This window comes from Glandiceps talaboti, chromosome 14, assembly GCF_964340395.1.
Source record: "Glandiceps talaboti chromosome 14, keGlaTala1.1, whole genome shotgun sequence".
Classification (NCBI taxonomy): Eukaryota; Metazoa; Hemichordata; class Enteropneusta; family Spengelidae; genus Glandiceps; species Glandiceps talaboti.
This window is the reverse complement of record NC_135562.1, coordinates 8,635,776-8,660,782: the sequence shown is the minus strand read 5'-3', so window position 1 is coordinate 8,660,782 and position 25,007 is coordinate 8,635,776. Positions and strand designations below refer to the sequence as shown.

The window sequence follows — 25,007 nt, the reverse complement described above, 5'->3', positions numbered from 1 at the left end:
ACAGGTAGATAGTAGATTTGTTGCATTAACAATAAACAAGTTACATGCTATGGTTTAACTAACCCTAGGAATATGGACTAATGTGAGAGATACAATGTCATGTGTGTTGTTATTTGATTGTATTGGTGTATAATTTCCTTTACAGAGAGAAGGAATCTGAACTTGCTGTCAATGCTTCTGGTGCAGTTGATCCTGAGAAACATGTAAGTATCACCATCAATGATTGGTTGATTTTGTAAAACATTAAGTATCACTATCAGTGATTGGTTGATTCTGAAAAAACATGTATTAAGTATCACCATTAATGATTGGTTGATTTTGAAAAACATGTAAGTATTACCATCAAGGATTGGTTGATTCTGAAAAACATGCAAGTATCACCGTCAATGATTGGCTAAAAAGTAGGTATTGTCTTCATCATGCAGTGCTTTCTTAGAAATGCAAGTGTCACCATCAATGGCTTACCAAATTTTTACTCTTATCAGAAGCAATTGTAAATGGTAGGGGGGGGGGGGGGCAATTGTAAATGCTTATTCAAGATAAGGGGTGCAAAGTTGTTGAAAGTATATGCATTGCAAATTTGAAGTCTTCAAAATATGTTATGGTAATAAGCTTTACAATCAATTTCTACAGCTATTAATTGACTGTACCATTACCTTGCAGCGTGACAGATTAAGAAATCTACCTCCTCAAGAGGGCAAGGCACTTCCAACTACTATGCCCCAAGCTCAAGTACAACGTCCTTCATACTTAGATGAAAGACCACCTAATCTAGGCCTATCCAAAGCCTATGCCAGATCACAGCCTTCCACATACCTTGAACAGTAAGTGTGTGTTGTCATCATGTCTAGCTAAATACTGTGTGTCTACTTACAAAGAACTTGAGTACAACCAGAGTAAATGAACAGTTCTATTTTAATGATGGATTGTCTGCCACTTTAAGGGAGAATACCACTCCAGGAAATGAAGGCATTTTCATGAACTATGGGTTCGGGAGAGTCTTTTCATGATTTTACATCACCTATAACTACATGAAACATCAATTTAATCTTGTGCCTTTATAAGATATCTTTGCTAGCTATTGGCCATTGCGTCATGGGAGTCAACAGAAATAATGTACTTGTGGTTGCCCAGTGAATATTCATGACTCCTAAGTGCCTATTCCCTTCAGTGTAAAATATCTCTGATACAAATTCGTTGGTCACTGCAGACTCCCATGATGCAACAGCCCATAGCAAAGATACCCTATAAAGGCAAATGATCAACTTGATGTTTCTCTGAAATCATAGGTAATCATGAAAAGACTCCCCAACACCAAAAGTTCATTAATGCCTCTTTTTCCTGGAGTGATATTCCACTGTAAGGTGGATTGAGACTCTGCAATTGATTGAAGGTTGGTTGATTGTGAAAAAAATATTATCAGTCCTCACAACATGAATCAGAAAAGTTGACTAAAAGGATCCCATGGAGAAATGTGTTACTGAAGCCTTGCCCAGGTCAATGTATATTATGTTAAGATATTCTGCAGTACAATACATTGTGTTGTAACTGTAACAGATCAGATTTTATGAATTGAGTTTACAGAATTATCGGTCACAGCCTGTGTCATAGTATATACTCAGTTGATTACAGATAGTTCTCAAGCTGTGACATTTATGTTTGTGAATTTCATACATGTACACATTTGTAAAATGTTTCCCAGCATATATACACTGCCATGTACGTGTACATGTAAATGTCATTTGCTGTAAGTATTTGTGTTGTTGAAATATTCAGAATGACTGAAATGTAGGAAAAAATGCAATGAGTAACACTGAAGTAATGTACTTTGTCTGTTATGTGCTACACTCATTTTATAGCATTCATATCAAGTGTAAAAGTATACTATTTCAATTGGTTTATTTACAAGCCAAGCATGTGACCTTTTTAATGCAGTGAATTAGCAAATGAAACAGTATACTTTTACGCTTGATATGGATGCTATAAACGATTGTGGTACATACAGAAAACACTTTACTTTGATGTTATGGGTTGTATTAGCAAATGAAACAGTATACTTTTACACTTGATATGGATGTTATAAACGATTGTAGTACATACAGAAAACACTTTACTCTGATGTTATGAGTTGTATTTTTATCACTTTTTTGAAACACATATATTCAATTTGTTTCCATTTCAGACCATTAGACATTGGAGCCTACCCCACCAGTCAACTTAACCCTAATGACCCCTATGTATATTATGGACTCCGGGATCCACTGGACCCAGAAACAGCAAAAAGTAAGTCCAGAAACCCGTAAAAATATTGATAGTGAAGTAATTGCATGCCATAACTAAGTGTGTCTGCAGCATACAAATATGGTGAATGTACTTATATATAATGCATGGATTGTGACAGTGTGATATCTGTAATAACGCTACATGTATGCATCATATCATATCATATGTATGTATTTCATTTCAAAGTTATATACATTTTAAGTCACCTTACCTCATTGTGTGATATGTGTGAGAAATACAAGTGTCTGAGAGTAGGTATCACTTGTTAACCATTTCAATTTGCAGTAAAACTGAATGTGAACAATGGTAAAAGCTCTTACAAACTGTCTACACGTATACATGTATGCTAGTGTATGAGCACACAATAACTGTGAATAAATGGTGGCTTTTTAGAAGTGACTTTGTCTACACACCTGTAATGTCCAAGTCACAGAGAAGAAATGATAAAATATTAAGCAATGTGTGAATGTCTAAGATAAATCGTCAACGATAGATTTAAAAAACTATTGTAAACTATCCCATAATCCTGTAAACCATGCACACATAAAAAGTACTATTAAGAGATCCGGAACTTTGAAAGTAATCCATTGAATATTTCCCCTGTATTGAAACGCTGACATTGTAGAAGATTTAAACACTGGCAGAACATGGTTTGATGAGATGGCAACCTCACTCAACAGAACAACGGGTAATAACAGATTTCTAAAGTGTGCATTAATTGAATTGATCTGATATTTTATTATATGTACATGTTAACATGTATTATAGCTTTCATCTGAATTTCTCTAAGTTGTCTTCAGGTAACTGTTATCTATACTTCTTGGAGTCCAGTATCAATCTATTTATATTCTACTATATTTGTATGTTTATGTTGTTGGTTTAACACTTAACATAATCACTCTCAGTACACATACATTTGTGAAATGTTAATTTACATATTAACTTCATGTACACCTGGCTGTACACTACATGTATACTGCTTGACCAATAGATATAATGTATTATTATGATTTGATTCTTTTACTGCCCTTGTGGTACATATCATTTCTGTGAATATCATGATTGTACAGCCAGATTCACATAGTATGTATTTTGGGGACATACTCTACTTAATAAGTCTTCTGTAAGTAGGATGGTTACACTCAACATGGTTAAAGTTTACAAGTAACACCTGCCGATGTGTACTAAAACAAGTTATGACAAATTGTGTGAGGCATCCACACATTAGCGGGCCTTCTCTTAGAAGACAACATGTTTTGTTGTGGTCAATAATTTTTTTTTTAATTCTTGCAAGTCACTGCATATAACTAAGGGATAAGGGATAGGGTAACACACAATTTTTGTTGATCAATAGAAATTGCTGCATGTCAGTGTCTCATCAAATTGTCACAGAGGGCACACTCCCACAAGGTAGAAAGTCACAGAAAGGTTCAGGACAGTACTGTATTCATACATTGTACAAACTTAAAATGGTGTCTTTTGTCAGAAATTGTGAACTACTGTTAATCTTAAACTCTGATTTTCTAATGTCTTTCTTATTTTGCTATCTCTGTATCAAACTCTCTACTTAACTTGATAATGCAACTAATATAAATAATATCTATTTCTACAAAAATTGTATTAATGTCTTTCCATGTATCAGTTTATCTATCGTCTGTCTTTTATTGAATCGTAAAAAATGAAATTTTTACTCAAGAGAGTTAGTGTTTTTGTAGCTTTTTTTTGTCGATTGATAGAAATATTATACATTTTTTTTGCATGCCAACAAACCAGGAGTACTTCTGAATCAGGATTCAAACACAGTTGGTGGTAAAAAAAAAATCTGATGTCAAATTGTTTATTCCTCTACAACTATAATCTTCTTCACTATTAGTATTAGATTTCTTGTGTTGATGCAATTTGTTCTTGGGTATACTTTCACTAATATATCTGTTCAATTTTTTTTTTCTCCTAAAAATATCTGGTATTTTGAGATATAAAGGTTACACTAACCGTAATATAACTGATGATCTACTCAAAGCAAGGGAATGAGAAATAGTGTGTGTGTGTGTGTGTGTGTGTGTGTGTGTGTGTGTGTGTGTGTGACAGTGTCTGTCTGTATAATAATGGAGTGTGTGTTTGTGACAGTGTATGTCTGTATAATGTGTGTGTGTGTGTGTGTGTGACAGTGTCTGTATTATCTGTATTATAACAGTGTGTGTGTGACTGTCTGTCTATAATAAGGGTGTGTGAGTGACAGTGTCTGTCTGTATAATAACGGTGAGTGTGTGTGTTTGTGTGTGTGGGTGTGTGCGTGCACATGTTTGTGGTGTGTGTGTACATGTACATGTATGTCTGTACACTTGTATACATCAGTATGTGTACTTGTAATGGTATACTACCGGTATAATGGTGGTAATTTGAGATGACAACTTTGTATCATAAAATTATTACATTATTCATATTTAGTAAATCATCAACTTGATAATTACAATTTTCATTTAAAAAAAAAAACGTTTTCTTTATGTCCCCATTCATGCTTACAGTCAGCCTCAGAAAGGACAATTTAAGTGGTAAATATTTCATAGTTGCTAAACACAATATTACTATTTGATCTACTAAATATTAATGTACCGTAAATTTTTTAATTTTTTTTCTTTTATTTAAATTTTTTTTTACAATTTTTGTTATATTGATACAAACCATTCCATAAAAAGTTATGGTATGATAAACTTTACCAAAAAATTTACATTTTTATTATTGGTATTTTAAATTTTTTTTTTTTTAAATTTCTGTCATCCACACATGTTGATCATTTTGAATTTGTTCATTTCACAAATGCTGCTCAGATTACATGAAGAAGTTGGAGCAGGATGATGGTAAAACAAAACTTGGTATAATTTAGTTGTATTCTAAAAAACTAAATTTTAATATTACAAATTATCTTAGTTTGTGTATTTTATGATTCCGTTTTAAATGTCATATTTTGTGTACAATTGTCAAGGAATGCTAATGTAACTGTTACAGTATATTGAAAATCCTATTGTATATGTGTGTTGTCTGTAGTAATACATAGTAGTATCCAGAAGTGTGGTACCACACTTAACCTTACTTACAATTAGCTTTACAGGAGATTTCGTTTTAGCTTGCAAATGTGATTAAACAATGTATCAAGGGAGACTGATCACAAGGTTTCATTTTGAGATAAACACAATAACGATAACACATCCCTTATACAGTGTCTGCTCTGTAGACACAATAAAGATAACACCCAAACATCCCTTACATGGTGTCTGCTCTGTAGACACAATAAAGATAACACACAAACATCCCTTACATAGTGTCTGCTCTGTATTTTGTTCGTGGAAACAAATACAACTGTAACAAAATACAGAGCACACACATGGGATGTTTGTGTGTTATCTTTATTGTGTCTTTCTCAACATGAAACATGGTGATCAGTCTCACTGATCTTAACACATACCATTTACAAGCAAAGACGAAATCTCCTGTACATGTATATCGTTGTATCATGTGAATAGCGAGATTTAATGATTAAAGAAATGATTCAGTGTTTTTTGCTAAGGTTTGGTAACCATGGACACAGAGAGGGGTAAACGTGGTAAAGCTTGCATGAGATATCCATGCCTTGTATGGTAGATTTGGTGGGGAACAGTATATGACAGAAAAATACCTGGGGATTACTGACGCCATTTCACCTACGAAAACACTGACATTTTCAAACCACACGTATTTCTTGATTAGTTTAAAATATATAATTCTGAAATCATTCCTTTTTAACTTTTGTAGCTTATTGTGTTAATTTGTGTAGCATCACCCCCCCCCCTCCTCCTCAACCCAACCCATCATATCCTCTAAAGTTGCCTTCCTCTGCAGAGCAGCGAAAGTTCATTGACCTTCCACTTTCCGTTGTACAGCAGGAAACAAAGACAACACACAAACAGCGAAACAAGCATCTCCCAGACAGATGCCTGCTGGTCAGAATACTGGCCCCAAAACATTCCATGGCAAAAAATGTAATTATTCTCTAAAGTGTTACGTTATTCAGAGTGGAACTAGCATTTGAACTGAACAAACTGACCTGATAATGAGAACAGGACAAAAAGATTGTGATACTTTGCAAAAATGTCTATCTAGTTTAGTTTTGTTGAGAGAATCATGTCTCCTGTTTTGGTTCATTTTAAACAATGAAATTATCCCAAGACAGGATTATTAACAAAGAATAAAACACAAGTCGGTGCAGATTAAGGTTGTTTAAGTGCAGTTTTGCTAAGCTCATGAAAAATTGTTAAAAGGGTTCAAAAGAGTGTATGTGAATCACTTGGGTCATCTTTTCTGCTAATTTTTGCTAATTATTCAGGATGACACAACTTTAAAAAGATAACTTGATGTATGTTAAACATTGACACAATGTACCACCAGAGGGCACTGTCCATTGAAAAAATTTAATAAGTGCATTCTGAACACAGTACAGTACAGTTTAAAGTCTCATAGTGTGTATACAACCTTTTATAATGTAAAAGAACACAAATATGATTTAACTAGGTTGTATGATTTGAAGATTGACATAGAATTTGTGTGACTACATGTTTTTGTGTACTATACTAGTAGGAAGAGAGTCCTCATGTTACATTTAATTTCCTGGCTAACTACCAGAACACAGAATTCCTGCATCACTGTCCAAAATTAATATGATCTCTGTTACTTTGCTTTCCTACTATCTCTAGTAACTGGTAACAGGGATTTTAACGAGAAGAAAAATAAAACTAAGCTACAAACACCATTTGCATGTAATTATTAAATATTCCTCCACAATATTCTCTCAGTCCTTAAAACATAACACTCACTTCTTGTACTAAACTTAAACACTTAATATGTGATTGTGGTTTCGCTGTATGTAAAGTTTGTATGAAAAATTAATTCAAATTTTCAGTTTTATGATTGTTTTGCTGTGATTATTTTGTCATCTAACCCATACTCTAGTCTCAGAATTTTAAGATATTACTCTGACTTTCTGTTAATAGGAAATATGACATTCAGAATTAACATTTGAAAATACTGAATTTTATACCCTTGTAAATACATCGCTTATTGATATTGTTTACTAACAATGCGTGCAGTTGAAGTGTACTGATAACTGAGAACTTTTCCACAACACTTACAACAAGTAACACTGAAGTAAAGCACTTTCTCTATGTGCTACACTCATTTATAGCATTCATATTACAATGAGTAACACTGAAGTAAAGCACTTTCTCTATGTGCTACACTCATTTATAGCATTCATATTACAATGAGTAAAACTGAAGTAAAGCACTTTCTATATATGCTACACTCATTTATTGCATTCACATTAACAATGAGTAAAACTGAAGTAAAGCACTTTCTCTATGTGCTACACTCATTTATAGCATTCATATTACAATGAGTAAAACTGAAGTAAAGCACTTTCTATATATGCTACACTCATTTATTGCATTCACATTAACAATGAGTAACACTAAAGTAAAGCACTTTCTCTATGTGCTACACTCATTTATAGCATTCATATCAAGTGTAAAAGTATATTTCAATTGGTTTATTTACAAGCCCAGCATGTGGCCTTTCTAATGTGGTCAATTAGTAAATGCAACAGTATACTTTAACACTTGATATGGATGCTATAAACATACAGAAAACACTTTACTTTGGTGTTATGGTGGTATATAAAAAAAAATTGTTTGTTTTACTTTCAAACTCATAGCTGACTTAAGCAGTGCTTCACTTGAGGAAACTAGGAAAAGACAGGGAGCAAAAACAAAGGGAGCACTAAGTAAATATTAAATTTATCTGTTTTATTTAGTTTTAACTGGGTTTTTGATTGTGTAAAATATAATCATTACCTACATGAATATGTGTTGACCAGTGTGGATTCTGTTCTTGATACGGTCCAAATGATGGTAACTAGCTCTACATATGGGATACTTTTTTTGACAATTTGTCAATTTGATTTTAGTCCGGATGCCAACATGGTTTCTAACTAAACCATGTCTGGTCAGAGTTCCTCAATCAGCACAAAAAGTTGTTTATCCAATCAGTGAACCCAACTGTTATAGTGATGTAAAAAGTGTGAAAGTAGCATCCTAAGCTGACAAATATACCATATTTGGACATTACATAACTGCCCCAGTAAACAGTAACTTTATGAGGGACTGTGTTATATAGGAACTAGACTAATTTCATTGGAAAACAATCTAAAATTTGTGTGATAGTAAATTGATGATAGTGATGTGTTGTGTTATATATAGCCTCACATATATAGAATGAATTATGTGCATCATTACCATATGTTAACAGAGGAAGATAAAATGTATCAAGAAAATAACAGCCTTCAGGTGTCAAAAAATATTCCACTTTTTCTTCAGGTAAACCTGGTGATGCAACCACACCAAGGAAAGCTAAAGGGAAAGTTCAATTTAACTGTAAATATTTTATTTTCATTTGAGTGACTATAGTATAAAGTTTCAGTTGATTGGTACAACACATATGTGTATTGTACATTGTAATTATGCATACTATATGATTCTCCAGTACACAGAAATAATGTTGAAGTGTAACACACTCCTAGATATCTGTCAAAGAGAGCTTGAAATACAAACTATACAGACATCAGTCAAATCAATGAAAATTATCAAATGAGTTATTAAACAGATTTTATTAGACACGTTATATTTTGTTTTTACCATGACGATATCTTAGAATGACCACTGTGACAAATCAATCTATACAGAAATAGTTATCACATGTGAAATCTGCATGGACATGGTTGAAGAGAAAGACTTAACATGTCGTCTTCAGAAAGGAACCGACACGAGTGAATGCATAAGTTAATGAGTGAGTTAATAGGTTGATTGGGTAGGTGGGTGAGTTGATGAGTGAGTGAGTGAGTGAGTTGGGAAGTGAGTGAGGGAGGGAGCAAGTGAGTGAAGGAGGGAGTTAGTTAGTGAGTGAGTGAGTGAGTGAGTGAGTTAGAAGTGAATGTATAGTCATAAGTCTTAGACAATTACGGTATGCTTTTAAAACATTTGATTGTAATTCTCTGATAACATGACTTTACTTTCCCACCCCATACTGCTGCAGTACCAGAAACAGAAGAAAACAATAACACAGACATTGATACAAGTCTTGTGGATTTTGTTAAAAGTAGGAATACATGTACATCAACTCAAGAGTGTTTTGGTTGTGTCTCTTAGTCATCTCCTAACCCAAAAATAGAGATTGTTTTCTGTGTGCTTGCTGTTATTTGTGAATTAACATTCATCATATCACTGGTATTTCTTACTATGTAGGAGTAAATGTTTTAAATCAGACATATGTACCTATCAGTCTTTCTTATTAAATGAGCCATTGAATGAAAAACAACTACTCAGCATCTTAATGTGTTCACAGTTTGTGTATAGTTTGAATTCTCAAAGTAAGATTTCATCTTATAACAGACTTCTTCCACAAATTTGTCTCAATGGGGTTGAAGGCTGTAACTTTGCCATCATTTGTTTGCTATGATAGTTTGTTTTGAGTGAATGGGCCAAGGTAATGTCACAACGCACTTTGGTGAACAATTCATCACATACGACCAGGTTAGCAAGTAGTGCATAAAGAAGGAGTGAAACAGAGATTTTAATAATAGGAATATAAGTAAGCCCCCCTACTGAGAACATCCTATTCAAAATCAGGTTAGCAACTACATGTGTATATGGAGCGAATCAAGTCACCAGCAATGCGAGAAGCAACTTGTGACAAATTGCAGAAAATCTGACATGTTTGATTTTGTGCAATTCACCTGGTGACACTACATTACCCTGCAATTAATATGCATACATCTAGTAATAAGTCATATGTGATGAATTCCTCAGCGTGTTTCTCACCAAATTACCTTGTATCTTGGTCTTATACATGCTAATTTGTTATCAGTGATTAAACAAGATATTTATAATTTGATTAATTTCTTTTTTACCCTTCCCAGATTTACATGCCATGACTAATACACAATTAAAGCAAACCCTAGGTGCTAATAGACTTTTTGAAGATCCAAGTAATTATACCCACGTATTCATTTAGTTATAACTTTTGTTGATTGAGAGATATTTGGGTCATAACATTGTCCTCGCTTTGCATCTAATATACATTTACACACTACCTTTGATTAGTTTGATAATGAAGTGTAACTAACATGATACTATGTGTGTTTTGAATTTACTAATCCTTGGATTAGCTGATTATTAATGCTTTGGTGTGTGGTTATGCATTTACCCTGACTCAGTTTGGTTTAGGTTTTCTTAGATTTGATAAATAAAACATTTTTATTTTGCCATTTTAAAAATACTAATTTATGAGGAAGAAATGTTGCTAATAGATTTCAATGCATGTTATAGAATGTAATATGATAAGGAACAGTTACATATATTTGTTAGTCTTTTTTTAGTATCTTGGTATCAATCAGGCATTTCAAAGGGGGCTTATGTATGCATGCATGTACACATCTTTCCATCATTCAGTCAAGAGCAGTTTCTCAGTCATGCAAAGAATAATATCAATTAAACTTAGCACAAAGATGGTCAAGTGTCTTATATGTGTCATTACAAAATGCATCCCAATTTTGCTTGTTTTTAAGCTTTTTGTGAAACATTAACAATATCTTCTAACTATTTATAAGAATTAATGGCTTGGTTTATAATATGAAAACTTTAAGGTGAACATTTATATATGCAGTTAATAACTAATTCCAGTCCTTTTTTTTTCATGACCTAATATTATATTTTTTGACTTTAAATAACAAGAAATATATAAATCACAGAAGTGTTATGTGTAATTTGATGATAACTACTTTGTATGTACACATAACTCGTACTAACAAATCTCCAATAACCTGTGTGAGTTTTAAGTAACAAAATACTTACTTACTTTGGTTGAGTGTTTGAAATCTTAAAGTTACAAGTTAATGACATATTTGTTTTATCCAGACCCTGCTAAATACACCCTGGAAAATACTCACAAAACATTACTAGAGGAGATTGCCAAAAACAGAAAAAGCACAGAACAAAGTAATTCTATCCTAGTATTAATTAATTTCTTGGTTTTTCACTTTTCAAAAAATTGGAAGATTTCACTGGTGAGGCTATCACTTGGCATTGTTATTGAGTTTGTTCTAAATATAAGATTGAATACTCTTCTGGCTCTGACTAAAATGTACAGAGTAAAATTCTTCCCGTATCGATATAGTGGACACTAGTCAGATCAGTAGAAAAAGGCTTTTAGCAATTTAGTTTGTTACCATAAAAAATTGTTTATTTTGTATACAAGTTGATCATTTTATCTACAAAGTAAAGTTATTAAAGGGTCACAAGCTGAGTTTATAAGTTTAGGCGTAGATTTTACTGCATATTTAAAAGGTACTCACAGTATTGTATCTACTGAAGTTCACTTAACCAACACTTGCAATTGACTGAACTCAAACCTGGTATTAAGATACAACTCATAAACAATCCGATGACGTAATTTATATAATTAGTATACCGCCCTCTAGTGTCCACTTACTGAAGCACACTTAACCATCACTTGCAATTAACTGAAATCAAACCTGGTATTAAGATATAACTCATAAATGATCCAATGATGTAATTTATGATACATACCAAAAAATGTTCAGATATATCTGTACTATGCAGTTGACTGTTCTAACAATACCAGAAGACAATGGCATGCACTGACATTAACATTATACTGGAATGTGGTTTTATTCAAGTATTTTCACTTTGAGTAAAAGACTTTTAAACTTAGCTTGTGTCACTTTAATATTGAGGAGTAGAATTTGATATTTTTATCAACCATTCAGAGACATTTAACTATCCATGATCGACCCAATAGAGTACACATTACTTCATATTTCCTTGATGTATGGTACAAGTCTTACAGCAACTTTATAACTCCAATTTGGAGTGAATATGCTTTCCCATTATAAATATTTTCAACAACGTCATCCATGCTAGACTAAAAGACAGATCAAATTTATTACCAAAAATCACCAGACGCTCATTGTTGTCAGAAATCACTGCATTGTTCACTGTACGCATTCAAGTTTGACAACAACCCCCATGAAGTTTAATAGGGGGGCCTTTGTCTCACTTTAAGCTAGTGTGTACCCACAATGATAACTTTTACACCCTACTTTCATGCATAAAAATATACTCACAGAATCTCTCTGATAATTCTCACTCCAGGAGCACACATGAATTCATTCTTAAAAGAATTAATGGATCATAAACAAGGTGATCTCATCAAATCTTTCTTATTTTGTTTATGTTACAAATACAATATTCTATGCAGTATTGTATTTCTTTTGCTGTTTGTTCTTTGAATTCTTAAGAATATTTTAATTTGTCTACACTCTTGCCCTTGTATCCTGTGAGATTCATAAAATCAAATTGGTATTTATCTAATTTATATTCTGCCACTAATATTTCCATAATAACAGTCTTACATGTATACTGGAAGATGTAGACAACAGTATATCAATGATAGATGACTTGATCATGTGCTGAATTACACCATACTTAAGATACATGCACCATGTCACTCAGACAGCATTGGCCTTGCTCCTGGCCAGTGCCTGAGGGCGCCCCATCATGGCGCACCTTACAGACTAGCTCTGAACTTCTTTCACAAGTGTGTCCCTTGTAGTGTGATGTGTAGTGTAGTATAGATATGTGTAGTATATAGTTTACTAGTTCTTGCTGTGCAGCTAATAAACCCAGTGAGTGGTCATAGATAAAGAATTGAACAGACAAGAAATCCTGATTTGAACTTTTTCCTGTACAATATTCATGTTAAAACTGCAGTAAAAAGATTGAGACATAGTAAAGTAGAACATTCACAGTCCATATAATTGTAGAAAAAAAAAACTTTTCCGAAATTTATTTTGACCTGAACAGTCGTCTTTACTCTGTAGCTTCCTCACAATGTTATCAATATTTTGTTGTACAAGGTTCATTGTTTACCAAGAATTACTCCTGACAAGATTTTTTTATGATTTTTTTATTTGATTTTTTTTGCTATCAATTTGCATGACAGACCCAGTTCCTGATACAAAGAGTACTTATGAGGGTAAATTTTGTTTAATATCTTGTGTTCAAGTTTTTTAGTAGTATCATTGAATGTATTTAGTGACGTGACTATTGTCCACAAGATAATTTCCTTATACCAACATATGAATTATAATCCAATGAGAAATAGAATATACTAAATGAGATCAAGTTTTAGTTGTAAGCAAACATGATTAAAGTGGTCGTATGGATGAGGATTGGGTATTTATTTTGGATTTTTAATTTACAGAACAATTTTATGATGGCTTCCTCCTTGGAAAATCAATGTGAAACAACATATACAAAGTTCCTGTTTGGGACTCAATAAATGGAAAAACATTAACAAATATGTAAAATGTTTGTTATTGTACACACAATAACAAACTTTTTACACATTTTTTAGCTTTTTACAGACTTTGAATTAAAAACACAGACTTTGTTGTTTCAAATTGATTTTTGAAGTAGGAAGCCATGATAAAATTGTTTTGAAAATTAAAAATCCAAAATAAATTATACCAATCCTCGTGCATATGGCTGCTTTAAGAGAAATGGCTCAGTTTTCCCTACAGGACAATGTTCTTTTGTAAGAGAATGTAAAAAGAATATCCATAATGAGATCAAATATAAAGAATTATTATGTAACATAATGATACCTTGCACTACTAGCACTCTAAGTGTACTTGTAGATACATATATGTACCATAAATCTGATATTTTCGTGTATAACTATAAGGATTATGTAAATAATGGAAAACTATTTGTAACTTTGTTGTGGACACCAGTATTACCCTAAGTGAAGAGTCTACAATGTAAAGGCATATTTGTGCATAATCATGGTATGCCATAGATTTTTCGTGTGGTCAGATCATGAGTTGATGCCCTTACCATACATGTAATCATATGAACCTGAACTCAAATTTTATATTTGTGCTTTCTGGATTGCTACCATAGAACTATGGAAAGAATTACACTTTGAAACAGTGATGTACATTATTAACAAACTCATAATACTGTGAATTTTTTCCTGCCTAGTTTACAAAGAGTTCTTAGACAAGAAGGTTGCAGACTATGGCAACACCAACTCACCAAGTAAATATCCTTGCTTTACCCACTGTTTTTGTGTGACCCATCCACCCATTCTCCTACCCACCCTTCCATCCATCCATCCATCCCAAACATCATATACACCACCCCCAGCATTGTCATCAGCATGTAGTAATGTAGATAGTATAGCTGTAGCTTAGACTAGAACCAATAGATGGTTAGTTTACATGCATGGTAGTTTTCATTGTTGTCACTGTGACGGTTTGAAATTAATGCTTTCATATTCACATCTTATATCTCACCAGAATGTTCCATATAAACCCAACTTGTTTTAACCTATTTCTTCCATGAACACAAAATATTAAGCTTAGCAAATAAATAGATTTATATAAAAAATACTTTGTGTGCAGCTGCTGGTTATCAACACATTAATTCCAGATTGTGCAAACCTATTCTCCTAGATTAATAAATACTTTACTAAGCTGTGTTAGCGCCCTCACTCAGGCAAGGGGCCAGTACTTTTGTTTTAACAATATTCATGTTTTGGAAAGTTCCCAGTACATGTATATTTTCTGTACATTACAGTGAAACATCATTTTGGGCCGACATTCCTGTATGCATCATTTTTGGAACTATGTATAGCATGCATTGAAAGAAGTACCAATAATGATGAAACATACAAAAATACAAATGACACTATTAGAGAAACTCAGTTTTGTATTGGCTGTGAACACGTGAGAGAGATGGGAATTCAGAGGTTGGGTTAAATGGAACATTCTGCATGTGTTATGGAGTTTTACCACATTGTACTAAATTGTGTACTAACTCACTACATCTGACCTACTAATTACATTGCTAGCATATTGGAGTGAGAAAATCAAACAGTACAATCAAAAGAAGGGTAAAATTGAATTTTTTTGTTTTTTTTGGTGCCACCTGAGTACAATTATTTGACTGTATATAGCATGATATGTAGGTTGTTGTTAAGTAGGAAGTAAGGTATATATTCACTGTGAAATGTGAAATAAGTTTCTCAGTTATTCATACACTGTACCAAGTGTGATATTTTACCAGTACTTTAATTTTGTAATATCTGTTTTAGCATGTGTGTGTGTACATATATATGTATGTGTATGTATGTATGTATGTATGTATGTATGTATGTGTATGTATATGTGCATGTGTTTGTGTACATGTATGTGTATGTATATGTGTACATGTATATGTTTGTGTATATGTGTATGTGCATGTGTATGTATATGTATATGTGTATGTGTATGTGTATGATCATTTTGTGTGTGTCTCTCTGTCTCTGTTTGATTCTGTGTCTGTCTGTCTGTGTGTGTCTGTCTCTCTCTCTCTCTCTGTGTCTCTAAAACATGTGCCTAATATTTCAAAGATCTCTGGTATTGCTATTTTGTCCCTCAGCCTATGATGTATTGTGTTATATCCTTAAGTATTGTAGTACATGTATGTCCATACTAGTATATGTCCTAGGCAGGAAATTGCCCCCTCCTGCACAGGTGTTTGTTGTACATATACATGTATGTTGTCAGTGTCACACATAATCTATGATGTCATCAGTTATGTGAATGCAAATGAACAGTAGATCTATAGTGTGAGAGAAGTATATGGTGCATGGAAAAGTGTTACATTATGATTTGTGTATACATGTATTCAGTGTTACACTGTTGTATACATGTTAACCATTATGCTGTATATGTTTCATCACCAAACCATACTCTATTGCATACAAGTCCTGGCATACATGTAGCACTTGTTATCCAAGGGTGTTGGCTCAATACATAACCCTGATTTACCCAACTGCTGGACATTCTAACCAAGCATGGGTGTTTTATGCAATTCATTCATAGCTAAATATTTACCAATTAAGTTCTGTTAATTTGACCAAATTTATCAACATCATAATGCATGACTTTGTCTTTCATACAAGTTATTGTTTAACTGGGCAACTCATAATTAATAAACATAACAGTTATGTATATTGTAACTATCAGTTTTTGTACCATGACCAAGGGTTCTAATTAAAATCAGCAAACAGACAGTTTGACAAAGCCTGTCTACCTGAACAGGAGAAATGTTACTCATAACCCTTTGTCGTGATACAAAAAATAATTATTATGTTTTATCAACCAGAATGTATTAAGGTTATGAATATAGCTATTCAAAGCCATTTGTTTTTGTGAATATAATTTTTGTTAATGCATGCAAATATTTCATCTTGAGTGTTTCAAAGCATTTTCTGGCTTGCATTGATTTAATTAAGCATGGTGTAAGGGTTTGCATGGCAGATTTCTGGGTGGTGGAAAAAATGAGTTAGCAGCTTAAATCAGACAAATTGAAAGAGACCTGCACTTTCTATGAAGATGTTGGAAAAGAACCAAAAGAACTGGTGTGATACAGTAATCTTTATTTCATTGGCTGAATTATCACTTTATTCAACTGTGATCTAAATATTAGTCAATCACAGGATTGCTTACTTGGCCAGTAATATAGACATTTTGAAAATTGACAATTTGACTGAACTCTTAACATACAATACAAGCTTGTTTATGATTGGCTATAACAAGATATTATGTCAAAGTTCAACATATCCTGACCACTAAGAACCGCTCTTGTAAAGTGCAGGTCACAATCGTAGCCATCTGTATGACTGTAGTTAGTATTCTTGCAGCCTCTGCTCTGCCGCTATGGTTACAAAGTAACACAGCACCTCCAGGGCTTGGTGCTAATCCTTCTACTGTCGCAGCACCTATGCAGCAACTTACTCTGCAGCAGCAACAGCAACTTCAAGCACAGCAACAACTTCTACAACAGACAGGGCAGTCTGTTCAAGGCAATCAACCAGGGGTAGTTGGTGTTGGAGGTAGGCTAGAGAAATATGCAGAATGGATTTGAAGTGGAAGAACATCAGTTGTTAAATGCATAGTGGTGTTTGCATGTACATTTTATCAGTGCTTGACAGATGAATTTTTTTTTGAGAGAGAAGTCAAATTTCAGTGTCATTCCAAGATCTACATTATAATACAAAATATTTCATGAAAGTGACAATAGTTGATACTGAAAACTTGTAAAAATTTCATTTTTAGGGGAAAGGATACCTTATGACTTCTCTGTGTTGGATGAAAATTTAGATGTAAAATTAGCTGATTTCATTCGCAATAACTTTTCAATATTGAGCTGACATTGATCAAAACATAGTTGAAAGTGACATATAGGTTTTACTCGTGAGCTTACATTAATCACGATGTCAACTGTTTCTTTCATTATTGTAATACGAAAAGGAGGCCAACATTGCACTACATTTTAATGTAAACAGAAGTTGCCTCCCAAGGCCTGTACGTCATTTTTCCCCAAAGTTGAGATTGATGCCAATTTGATATAGATAAGTGAAGTGAATAAAACCACTCCATTTTATCTCATTTAACATCCAAGTTTTATTAAACTTAGTGAATTCACAAGATATCTGTTCCCTCTAAGTGGCTGTCCATATATATTTTGTATATCCTATGTATCAGTATATCAAAGTAGTTATTGATGAATCAAGTGTTAGCCCTGTCATTATTTTTGCAGCTGAATTTATTCATTTGAGCCTGTTTTATGGACTGACGACTGAAAACATACATTATGTACCGTGTATAAACAAGTCCTGTCTATTACAACAACTTACAGGAAAGGAATAGTTATTTAGAATAGCCAATTGAATCAATAATTTTATTGGACTATGATACAAGAAGAGACTTAACTATCTTAGACAAAGTTTACATTCTGTTTGCATCTGTACCACTTTTCTCCAAACCTTCAGTTTCAGGACTGATATTGGACTGGTTGTTCAAGACGGCATTTAATACAGGATTTTAAATTCTGAATCTTACAGTTTTGATTTTATGTAGCTTTAGAAAATCTTACATCTACAAGTAATGTCAATCTGTAACACAAACACCAAGCTTGGAATTAGAATGTACACTCAATTTGATATATTTTGAATTTTAAAGAAAGTTCTTTCGAATGAACATAAAAATGAGAAAAAAGTAGTTCATTCTTGATTGTAATGATGTAGAATTAATTTTCAACACACAACTCAAATTTTAGTTTTATTTAAGAAATGATAATTTGTATTGAGCCAACACTTCAAAGGTAGACATGGGTTTATAACTATCTCATACATACTGTCGCATAATTAGTAATTTCTGATTATTATCCCAGGTGGCCTGCATGTCAAATTTTTATCAACTGAATTTCTTATTGTTGTCTTAGGTGGTCCTGCATATTAAAATTACCGTTAAACTTTTCTCAACTATGAGTTTCTGATTACCTTCCTAGGAGGCCCTGCATTTGGTGTACCACAGATGGGTTACCCTCAAGGTGTGATGCCAGGTGGTGTACCTATGGCACCAGCTGGTGTTCCTGGGGTAGGAGGCAGTATCTATCAACCCAGAGGACCAGAATTCTCTAAGCAAGAGTGGGTAGCTTTCATTGACATATATTATTACAACAAAAGAATCCTATTCCAGTGTGCTAGTCTGGTGTTAACATATCTGGTGTAGACATTTACCATTCCAGTTGCTAACACATGCTGGTGAGGTGTTAGTGCCAGCGTAGAGTTAGTACTGAGCTAATCTGGTGTTAACATAGAACTGGTGCTGGCATTAACCCTTCCAGTTGCTAGCACATGCTGATGAGGTGTTAGTGCCAGCCTAGTGTTAGCACTGAGCTAGCCTGTTGTAGACATAGGGTTGCTTCTAGTTGCTAACATCCTGGTGAAGTGTAAGTGCCAACTCAATGTTATCACTGAGCTAGCCTGGAGTTAAAATATAGCTAGTGCAGGCATTAACCCTTCCAGTTGCTAACTTACACATGGTGGTTAGATGTTGCTGTCAGTCAAGTATTAGAACTGAGTTAGCCTGATGTTAGCAATAGACTGATGCAGACATATGATAACCCTTCTAGTTGTTAACACATACTGGTAAAATGTTAGTGCCATCCTTGTGTAAGAACTGAACTAGCCTGGTGTTTATATTTGGCTGGTGTAGGCATTAACCCATCCAGTGACATGCTGGTGAGATTGTTAGTGCCCACCCAGTGTTAATACCATTCTGATCCTGTGTTAGTACTGAGCTAGCTTGATACTAGTTCTGTTGAAAAGTGATCTTTGAGCTGCACTATAGTGTACATTTTCAAACTGTAACAATCTTTGCACTTACCAATACGTTGATTAGTAAAAAACTTGCCATTTCCCTTTCTCACAGTTCGTGAATTATTTCCCTACATGGTATATATAACGTTAGTATTTGTCTTCTACAGCACTGCTGCCTTACGAGGTGACAGCTCCATTCTCAACTATATTGGTGATGAGGCATTAAGTCCAAGGAATAAAAAGATTGACAGCAGATCCTACCAGCAAGAACTCCTAGACCAGGTAATCGTCAAACTGTCAAATATCATATTATTACTAAATTTAGGTTCACCGTTGAAAGTTTATAATGTTGTATAGTAAATGTTCTGCCTTTTGTAGTGTATGTCTCTGTTCAGTTGAAACGAATGAAATCCTGTCACTTTAGCTTCTGGAGAGTCATTTCATGATTTCATATAACATGAATTTTTGCTCAGTTTCCAAGGACCACCAAATTAGAAATATTGTTCATCTCTCTTCAACATTGCATGATCGTCTTAGTGGACATGAATATTCATAAGATGCATACTGAATATTCATGACTTCTGAGAGCTTACTTCCTTCAGATAGTCATGAATATTCATTGTGCATCTAATAAATATACATGGCAGGAAGTAAGCTTTTAGGAGTCATGAATATTCAGTTTGCAACCAATAAATAAAGGAAGCAAGCTCTTACGAGTCATGAATATTCAGTGTGCATCTAATGGATAATAATATCTGCTAAGACCCATAATGCAATGGTGTATCAATTAAAGAACAACAGAGGTGAAGAAGAGTTTCAATTGGGTGTTTCTTTACAGCGGAGCGAAAATTATGTGATGCAAAATCTTGAAATGACTCTCCTATAGTAATACATGTGAAGTGCGTGGTGAGTAAGTTATGGTGTCGACCCAGGAAATTGAAAATTCATTATTTTTATGACGCACATATAGATGGTACTGTTCTATTTCAGGTACCGAGAATTAATATTCTTTTGGGTATTACTAGACATTAGCTATCACAATGTGAAAATATTAAAACCCTTCATCACAGACACTAAAATGTTGTGATATGTTTACATTCATCTGTAGATGAAAGAAAATGATCAAAAGAAGAAAAAGGCAAAGATGGAGGAAGATGAGTACAACAGAAAACTTGAAGCACAGATACAATCATATAACCCTTGGGGTAAAGGTGGTGGAGGGGCTCCCATGAAAGACATCAAAGGAAACGTCGTAGGTAAGAGAATGTTAGCAGTATCTTATGCAAGGTTATGTAATGTCAAAGGAAAGTGATGGTAGAAAAAACCAAAGCAACATCGGGTATGTAATTTACATGCAGCATAATGCTCACATCAAGGTAATAGTCTCTGGTGGACCAATTTTAGAAGTGAACACTACAAGGTATTAACCTTAAATAAACGAAGAAGAAATGTTCAGTAATTTCAGCAAGAGGATTGTTTTAGGTGTAGGAAGAACTTATCCTTAGTAAAATTGAACACATGGCTAGTTTAGACACAGTAAAAGTGTACACTATCCCTAGACATGTAGGTAAAATCGAAGTGAAAGTGACTGCAATAACTGTCTTAGAACCCTGGGTGTCATTACCATGATCTTGCTAACTTCTTGGATGGTAATTTCTCGTACTTTTCATTGCAGCTGATCTTAAACAACTTCATATATTAAATGAGGATCCCTCAAGTAAACAATTATATTCGGATTACAAAGCTCCAACACCCAGACCTTGTAAGTATTATCTCAATTATTATGCCTCATCTAACTCTACTAGGTGGTCAATATGTGAAAGTCTTAGCACAACAGAGCTTGAATTAAGAACTTAGTTTTTTACCAGCTTTGCAGTCAGATATTTGAAGTCATATATTTAAACTTTGTCACTTGACCATTTATTTGTCCTTGAATGCATGTATTATGAAAATGTAGAGTCAGAGCAAAGGCTACTAGCAGGGATATGTTTTCAATGCTGCCAGAATCATTTACTCTTAAATACCAACTACTAGTATATATTAAGTATAAGACTTCATACAATAATTTAATGATAAAAGCAATTAGGTATGTATAGGTCAAAAAATGTATTGCACTGTTACTATTGACTCATGAATTATCAATCAATCAATCAATCAATCGATCGATCGATCGATCGATCGATCGATCGATCAAAAGGCGCAGTGGCCTAGTTTATGCACATCAACAATGACTGATTGATTGATTGATTGATTGATTGATTGATTGATTGATTGATTGATTGATTGATTGATTGATTACTGAATAATCACTCTTTTCAATTATCCTATGTTACACCACTGGTAACATTTCACAAACACAAACTAATAAACAAGAAGAGATTCTAACTTTCCCAGCTAGTAAATGATAACATGATAATTATGTTAGATTATTGATAGATTTAGATTTGTCAGCTTGCATTGTAAGTTGCAGATGGAGTGAAGGCCAGTGTTAGCATGGCTGTGTGGTGGTGATGACAACATGCATGTGAGAATGTTATATGATGTGTCAGTTGAAGGACAGCTGCAATTTATATCGTAGCATGATTTCTACAATGCTTAGTTTTATAAAACCATGGTGCAATATCACCCTCAAAATCCTACTTAACAATGCTCCCCCTTCCACTCCCCTTCCCCCATCATTTCAACTTTGCCCCCCTTCAACATATGATGCCATTTATTTCCCCTCACACAAGCCGACAATACGGGTGCTAGTCAGCAACAACAACAACAATCAACACAACAACCATCATTAAGCTTGGCAGGTAATTATGTACACGGTGTAAATGGGTAACAATGGTGTCATAGTAGATGCTATCCCACACTAATCTATTGCTTCTTGTTAAAACTTTCTTTTGTGTGTTTGTGTGATGTCTTCAGCTATCTTTGCCATAAGAGAACTTCCAGGCACTGTATGATTAATACACTTTGTTTTATAAATCTTAAATTTAAGTTAAATGTAAATGTAACGATTGTAAGTTTATGTGTTTTTTAATGTCAATTGCGACATAAGTTGAATTTATACTACGTTAAAGTGAGGGTGGATCGTCATGATGTATCTGACAGTCTATTACTACACATTGAGTAAGATTCAATAAATGCATTGAACATGAATTCATATTTGCTTGACATTAAATGACATATAAAAAAACTACTTGACATAATTATTATATCTTTTATCAAATGTGTGTTTTTGTGTCTGTTGAGTACTTTCTTGTAAATGTTAAAAATGTAAAGATCTTATCCTCTCTCTCTCTTTATATACGATAACGAATTCAAATCACAAACCTGAAACAAAACATAATCTGACTTGACAAAAATCTTATCAAAAGTGCTACATTTTATCATCTGGCTCATTAAAATTCATACCAACATTGATACCTTGTATTTTTGTGGAGCTAGAAGATAAAATGTAGCAATGTTGGTAAGATTTTGTTGAGGCAGGCAATAAAATATAGCAGTAATAAAGTTTTTGTTGAGCAGGATGACAAAATGTAGCACTGTTTATAGTAAGATTTTTGTCAAGTCAGAGGACACTTTGTTTCAGGTTTTGTGACTTTAATTCAAGTAATAATCAGCATTGCAGTGAATTGAAATCTCAAATTGCACAAACAAAGAAACTTGACTTTCTAGATGATGAAGAAGATTATGTTGCAGTACAAGGAAACAAAAAACAATAAAAAGATACACCTGTACACATAGTTAGGCTCAGTATAGTGTATGTTATGTATGAAAACATTACTGTGTCATCTTTGTGCAAGATTTGAAAGACAGCAGAGTTTATGACAAACGTGATATACATGTATGTGTAGTTATTGATATCTTCCATTGCATGACTTTGTGTGTCTTCCTGAAATGACGGGCACAGCACTATCGACCAGGAAAGGAAAACTGCACACATCTTTGTGTATCATCTTTGTGCAAAGTTTGAAACATTTCAGAAATTGTGTATCAACTTTTTGCAAAGATTGAAGCATTTTAGAAAACTGTGTATTATCTTTGTGCAAAGTTTGAAACATTTCAGAAATTGTGGATCATCTTTGTGCAAAGTTTAAAGCAGTTCAGAACATACCATGAAAGAGGTACATGAGTACCCAATGATAAATCGATGATGTTAATGATGTCATATCAATTTACAGTTTAAACATATCGTAGTGGAAGGGTTTTACGTGTAAAAACATTGACTCAGTTGAATTGATAGATCATGAAAATTAGAATTTACTCTCTATGGATAGATTAGATGTATCACTATCAGTAGAGCTTTATGCCAAGGCATGCAATTTGGTACAGATATTTGTCACAAATTTGTCTATATAATATTTTGTGTTTTATGGTCACCCTCTTGATAAATTGTAATCTGCACAATGCAATGTGTGACACATAGAATGTTGTGTATAACAAAATATATGCACACTGGGCATTGTTATAAACCTGTCAATCATTTGCTTTATGCATAAATTATAATTATGAATTACATTTTCAAAGTAAATGTAAGTCATGCAATTGTATTCTGCTTTTAATTTTAATATTTTAGAAAAAAAAACATTCCATCTGTTAAGATGCACCCATTTCTGCAAAGACAATAAGCCAACAATTAAAACTATAAATTAGCAATCGATCCCTTTGTTGGTTTGGGGCATCCCATGAAGCTTATACCAGGAATTTATTGGTGTTAAAATACAAATGTACACAAGTTTGCTGTGTTGTATTTATGTGTTATGAGTGTACAGCTCCTGCAAGTGTTTCTATAGGTGTCACACAAGATCTGCATCCAGTCACAGTTTGTATTCAGGGAGCAACATCGTTCTGACAAAAGTTCTGTGTCTGTAACTTTTTCTGTTTGATTTGTTGAAAAAAGCTGCCTTTGCTGATGACTCTAAACCATCACACGCAAGAGGAAAGATTTTCAATGATGACCCAGAAGAACTAGCACAACAGAAAACAGCTCAGGATTCATACAAAGAGTTCTTGCAAAGACAGGTATAGTATAGTATAGTATAGTATAGTATTAAGTATAGTTCTCTTCATGTACAGCAGAAACACGGAATGATCGCTAAAAGACTATGCATATCGTGCAGTCACATTTTATGTTCCCCAAGAATGATTTTGATAGATAAGAAACAGGCTTCCTACAGACCACTCATTACAAATATAAACAACTACCTCTCAACCCCAACTGATACACAGGCACACACAATGTTAATGGAACAAAAGAAGCTATCGAATATCATCATAGTGCATGCTCAGATTTCGACTTACATGTGCATACTTCGATTTAATTGAAACTAGCAAGAATTTGAGTCTCTGTGTATGGTTCCCCGTGGTGACATTGTGTGTGCACATACAGTGCCTCCTTGTTAGCAGGGTTG

The 25,007-nt window shown here is 33.7% G+C and overlaps 1 protein-coding gene across 14 annotated transcripts in view; it reads left to right on the top strand.

The window, feature by feature from the left end:
- Positions 1 to 25,007, top strand: part of LOC144445499 (centrosome and spindle pole-associated protein 1-like) — an 81,401-nt gene that overhangs the window by 23,330 nt on the left and 33,064 nt on the right. For 12 of the 14 annotated variants that reach the window (XM_078135083.1, XM_078135074.1, XM_078135078.1 and 9 more), the window contains 10 exons: positions 146 to 203; positions 664 to 824; positions 2,183 to 2,283; positions 17,140 to 17,331; positions 18,789 to 18,927; positions 19,770 to 19,884; positions 20,711 to 20,858; positions 21,278 to 21,364; positions 22,335 to 22,403; positions 24,497 to 24,618. In XM_078135083.1, coding sequence (XP_077991209.1) covers positions 146 to 203; positions 664 to 824; positions 2,183 to 2,283; positions 17,140 to 17,331; positions 18,789 to 18,927; positions 19,770 to 19,884; positions 20,711 to 20,858; positions 21,278 to 21,364; positions 22,335 to 22,403; positions 24,497 to 24,618 — 1,192 coding nt within the window. The remainder of the gene's footprint in view (positions 1 to 145; positions 204 to 663; positions 825 to 2,182; positions 2,284 to 17,139; positions 17,332 to 18,788; positions 18,928 to 19,769; positions 19,885 to 20,710; positions 20,859 to 21,277; positions 21,365 to 22,334; positions 22,404 to 24,496; positions 24,619 to 25,007) is intronic. The other 2 variants (XM_078135082.1, XM_078135077.1) reach the window with 2 other exon arrangements.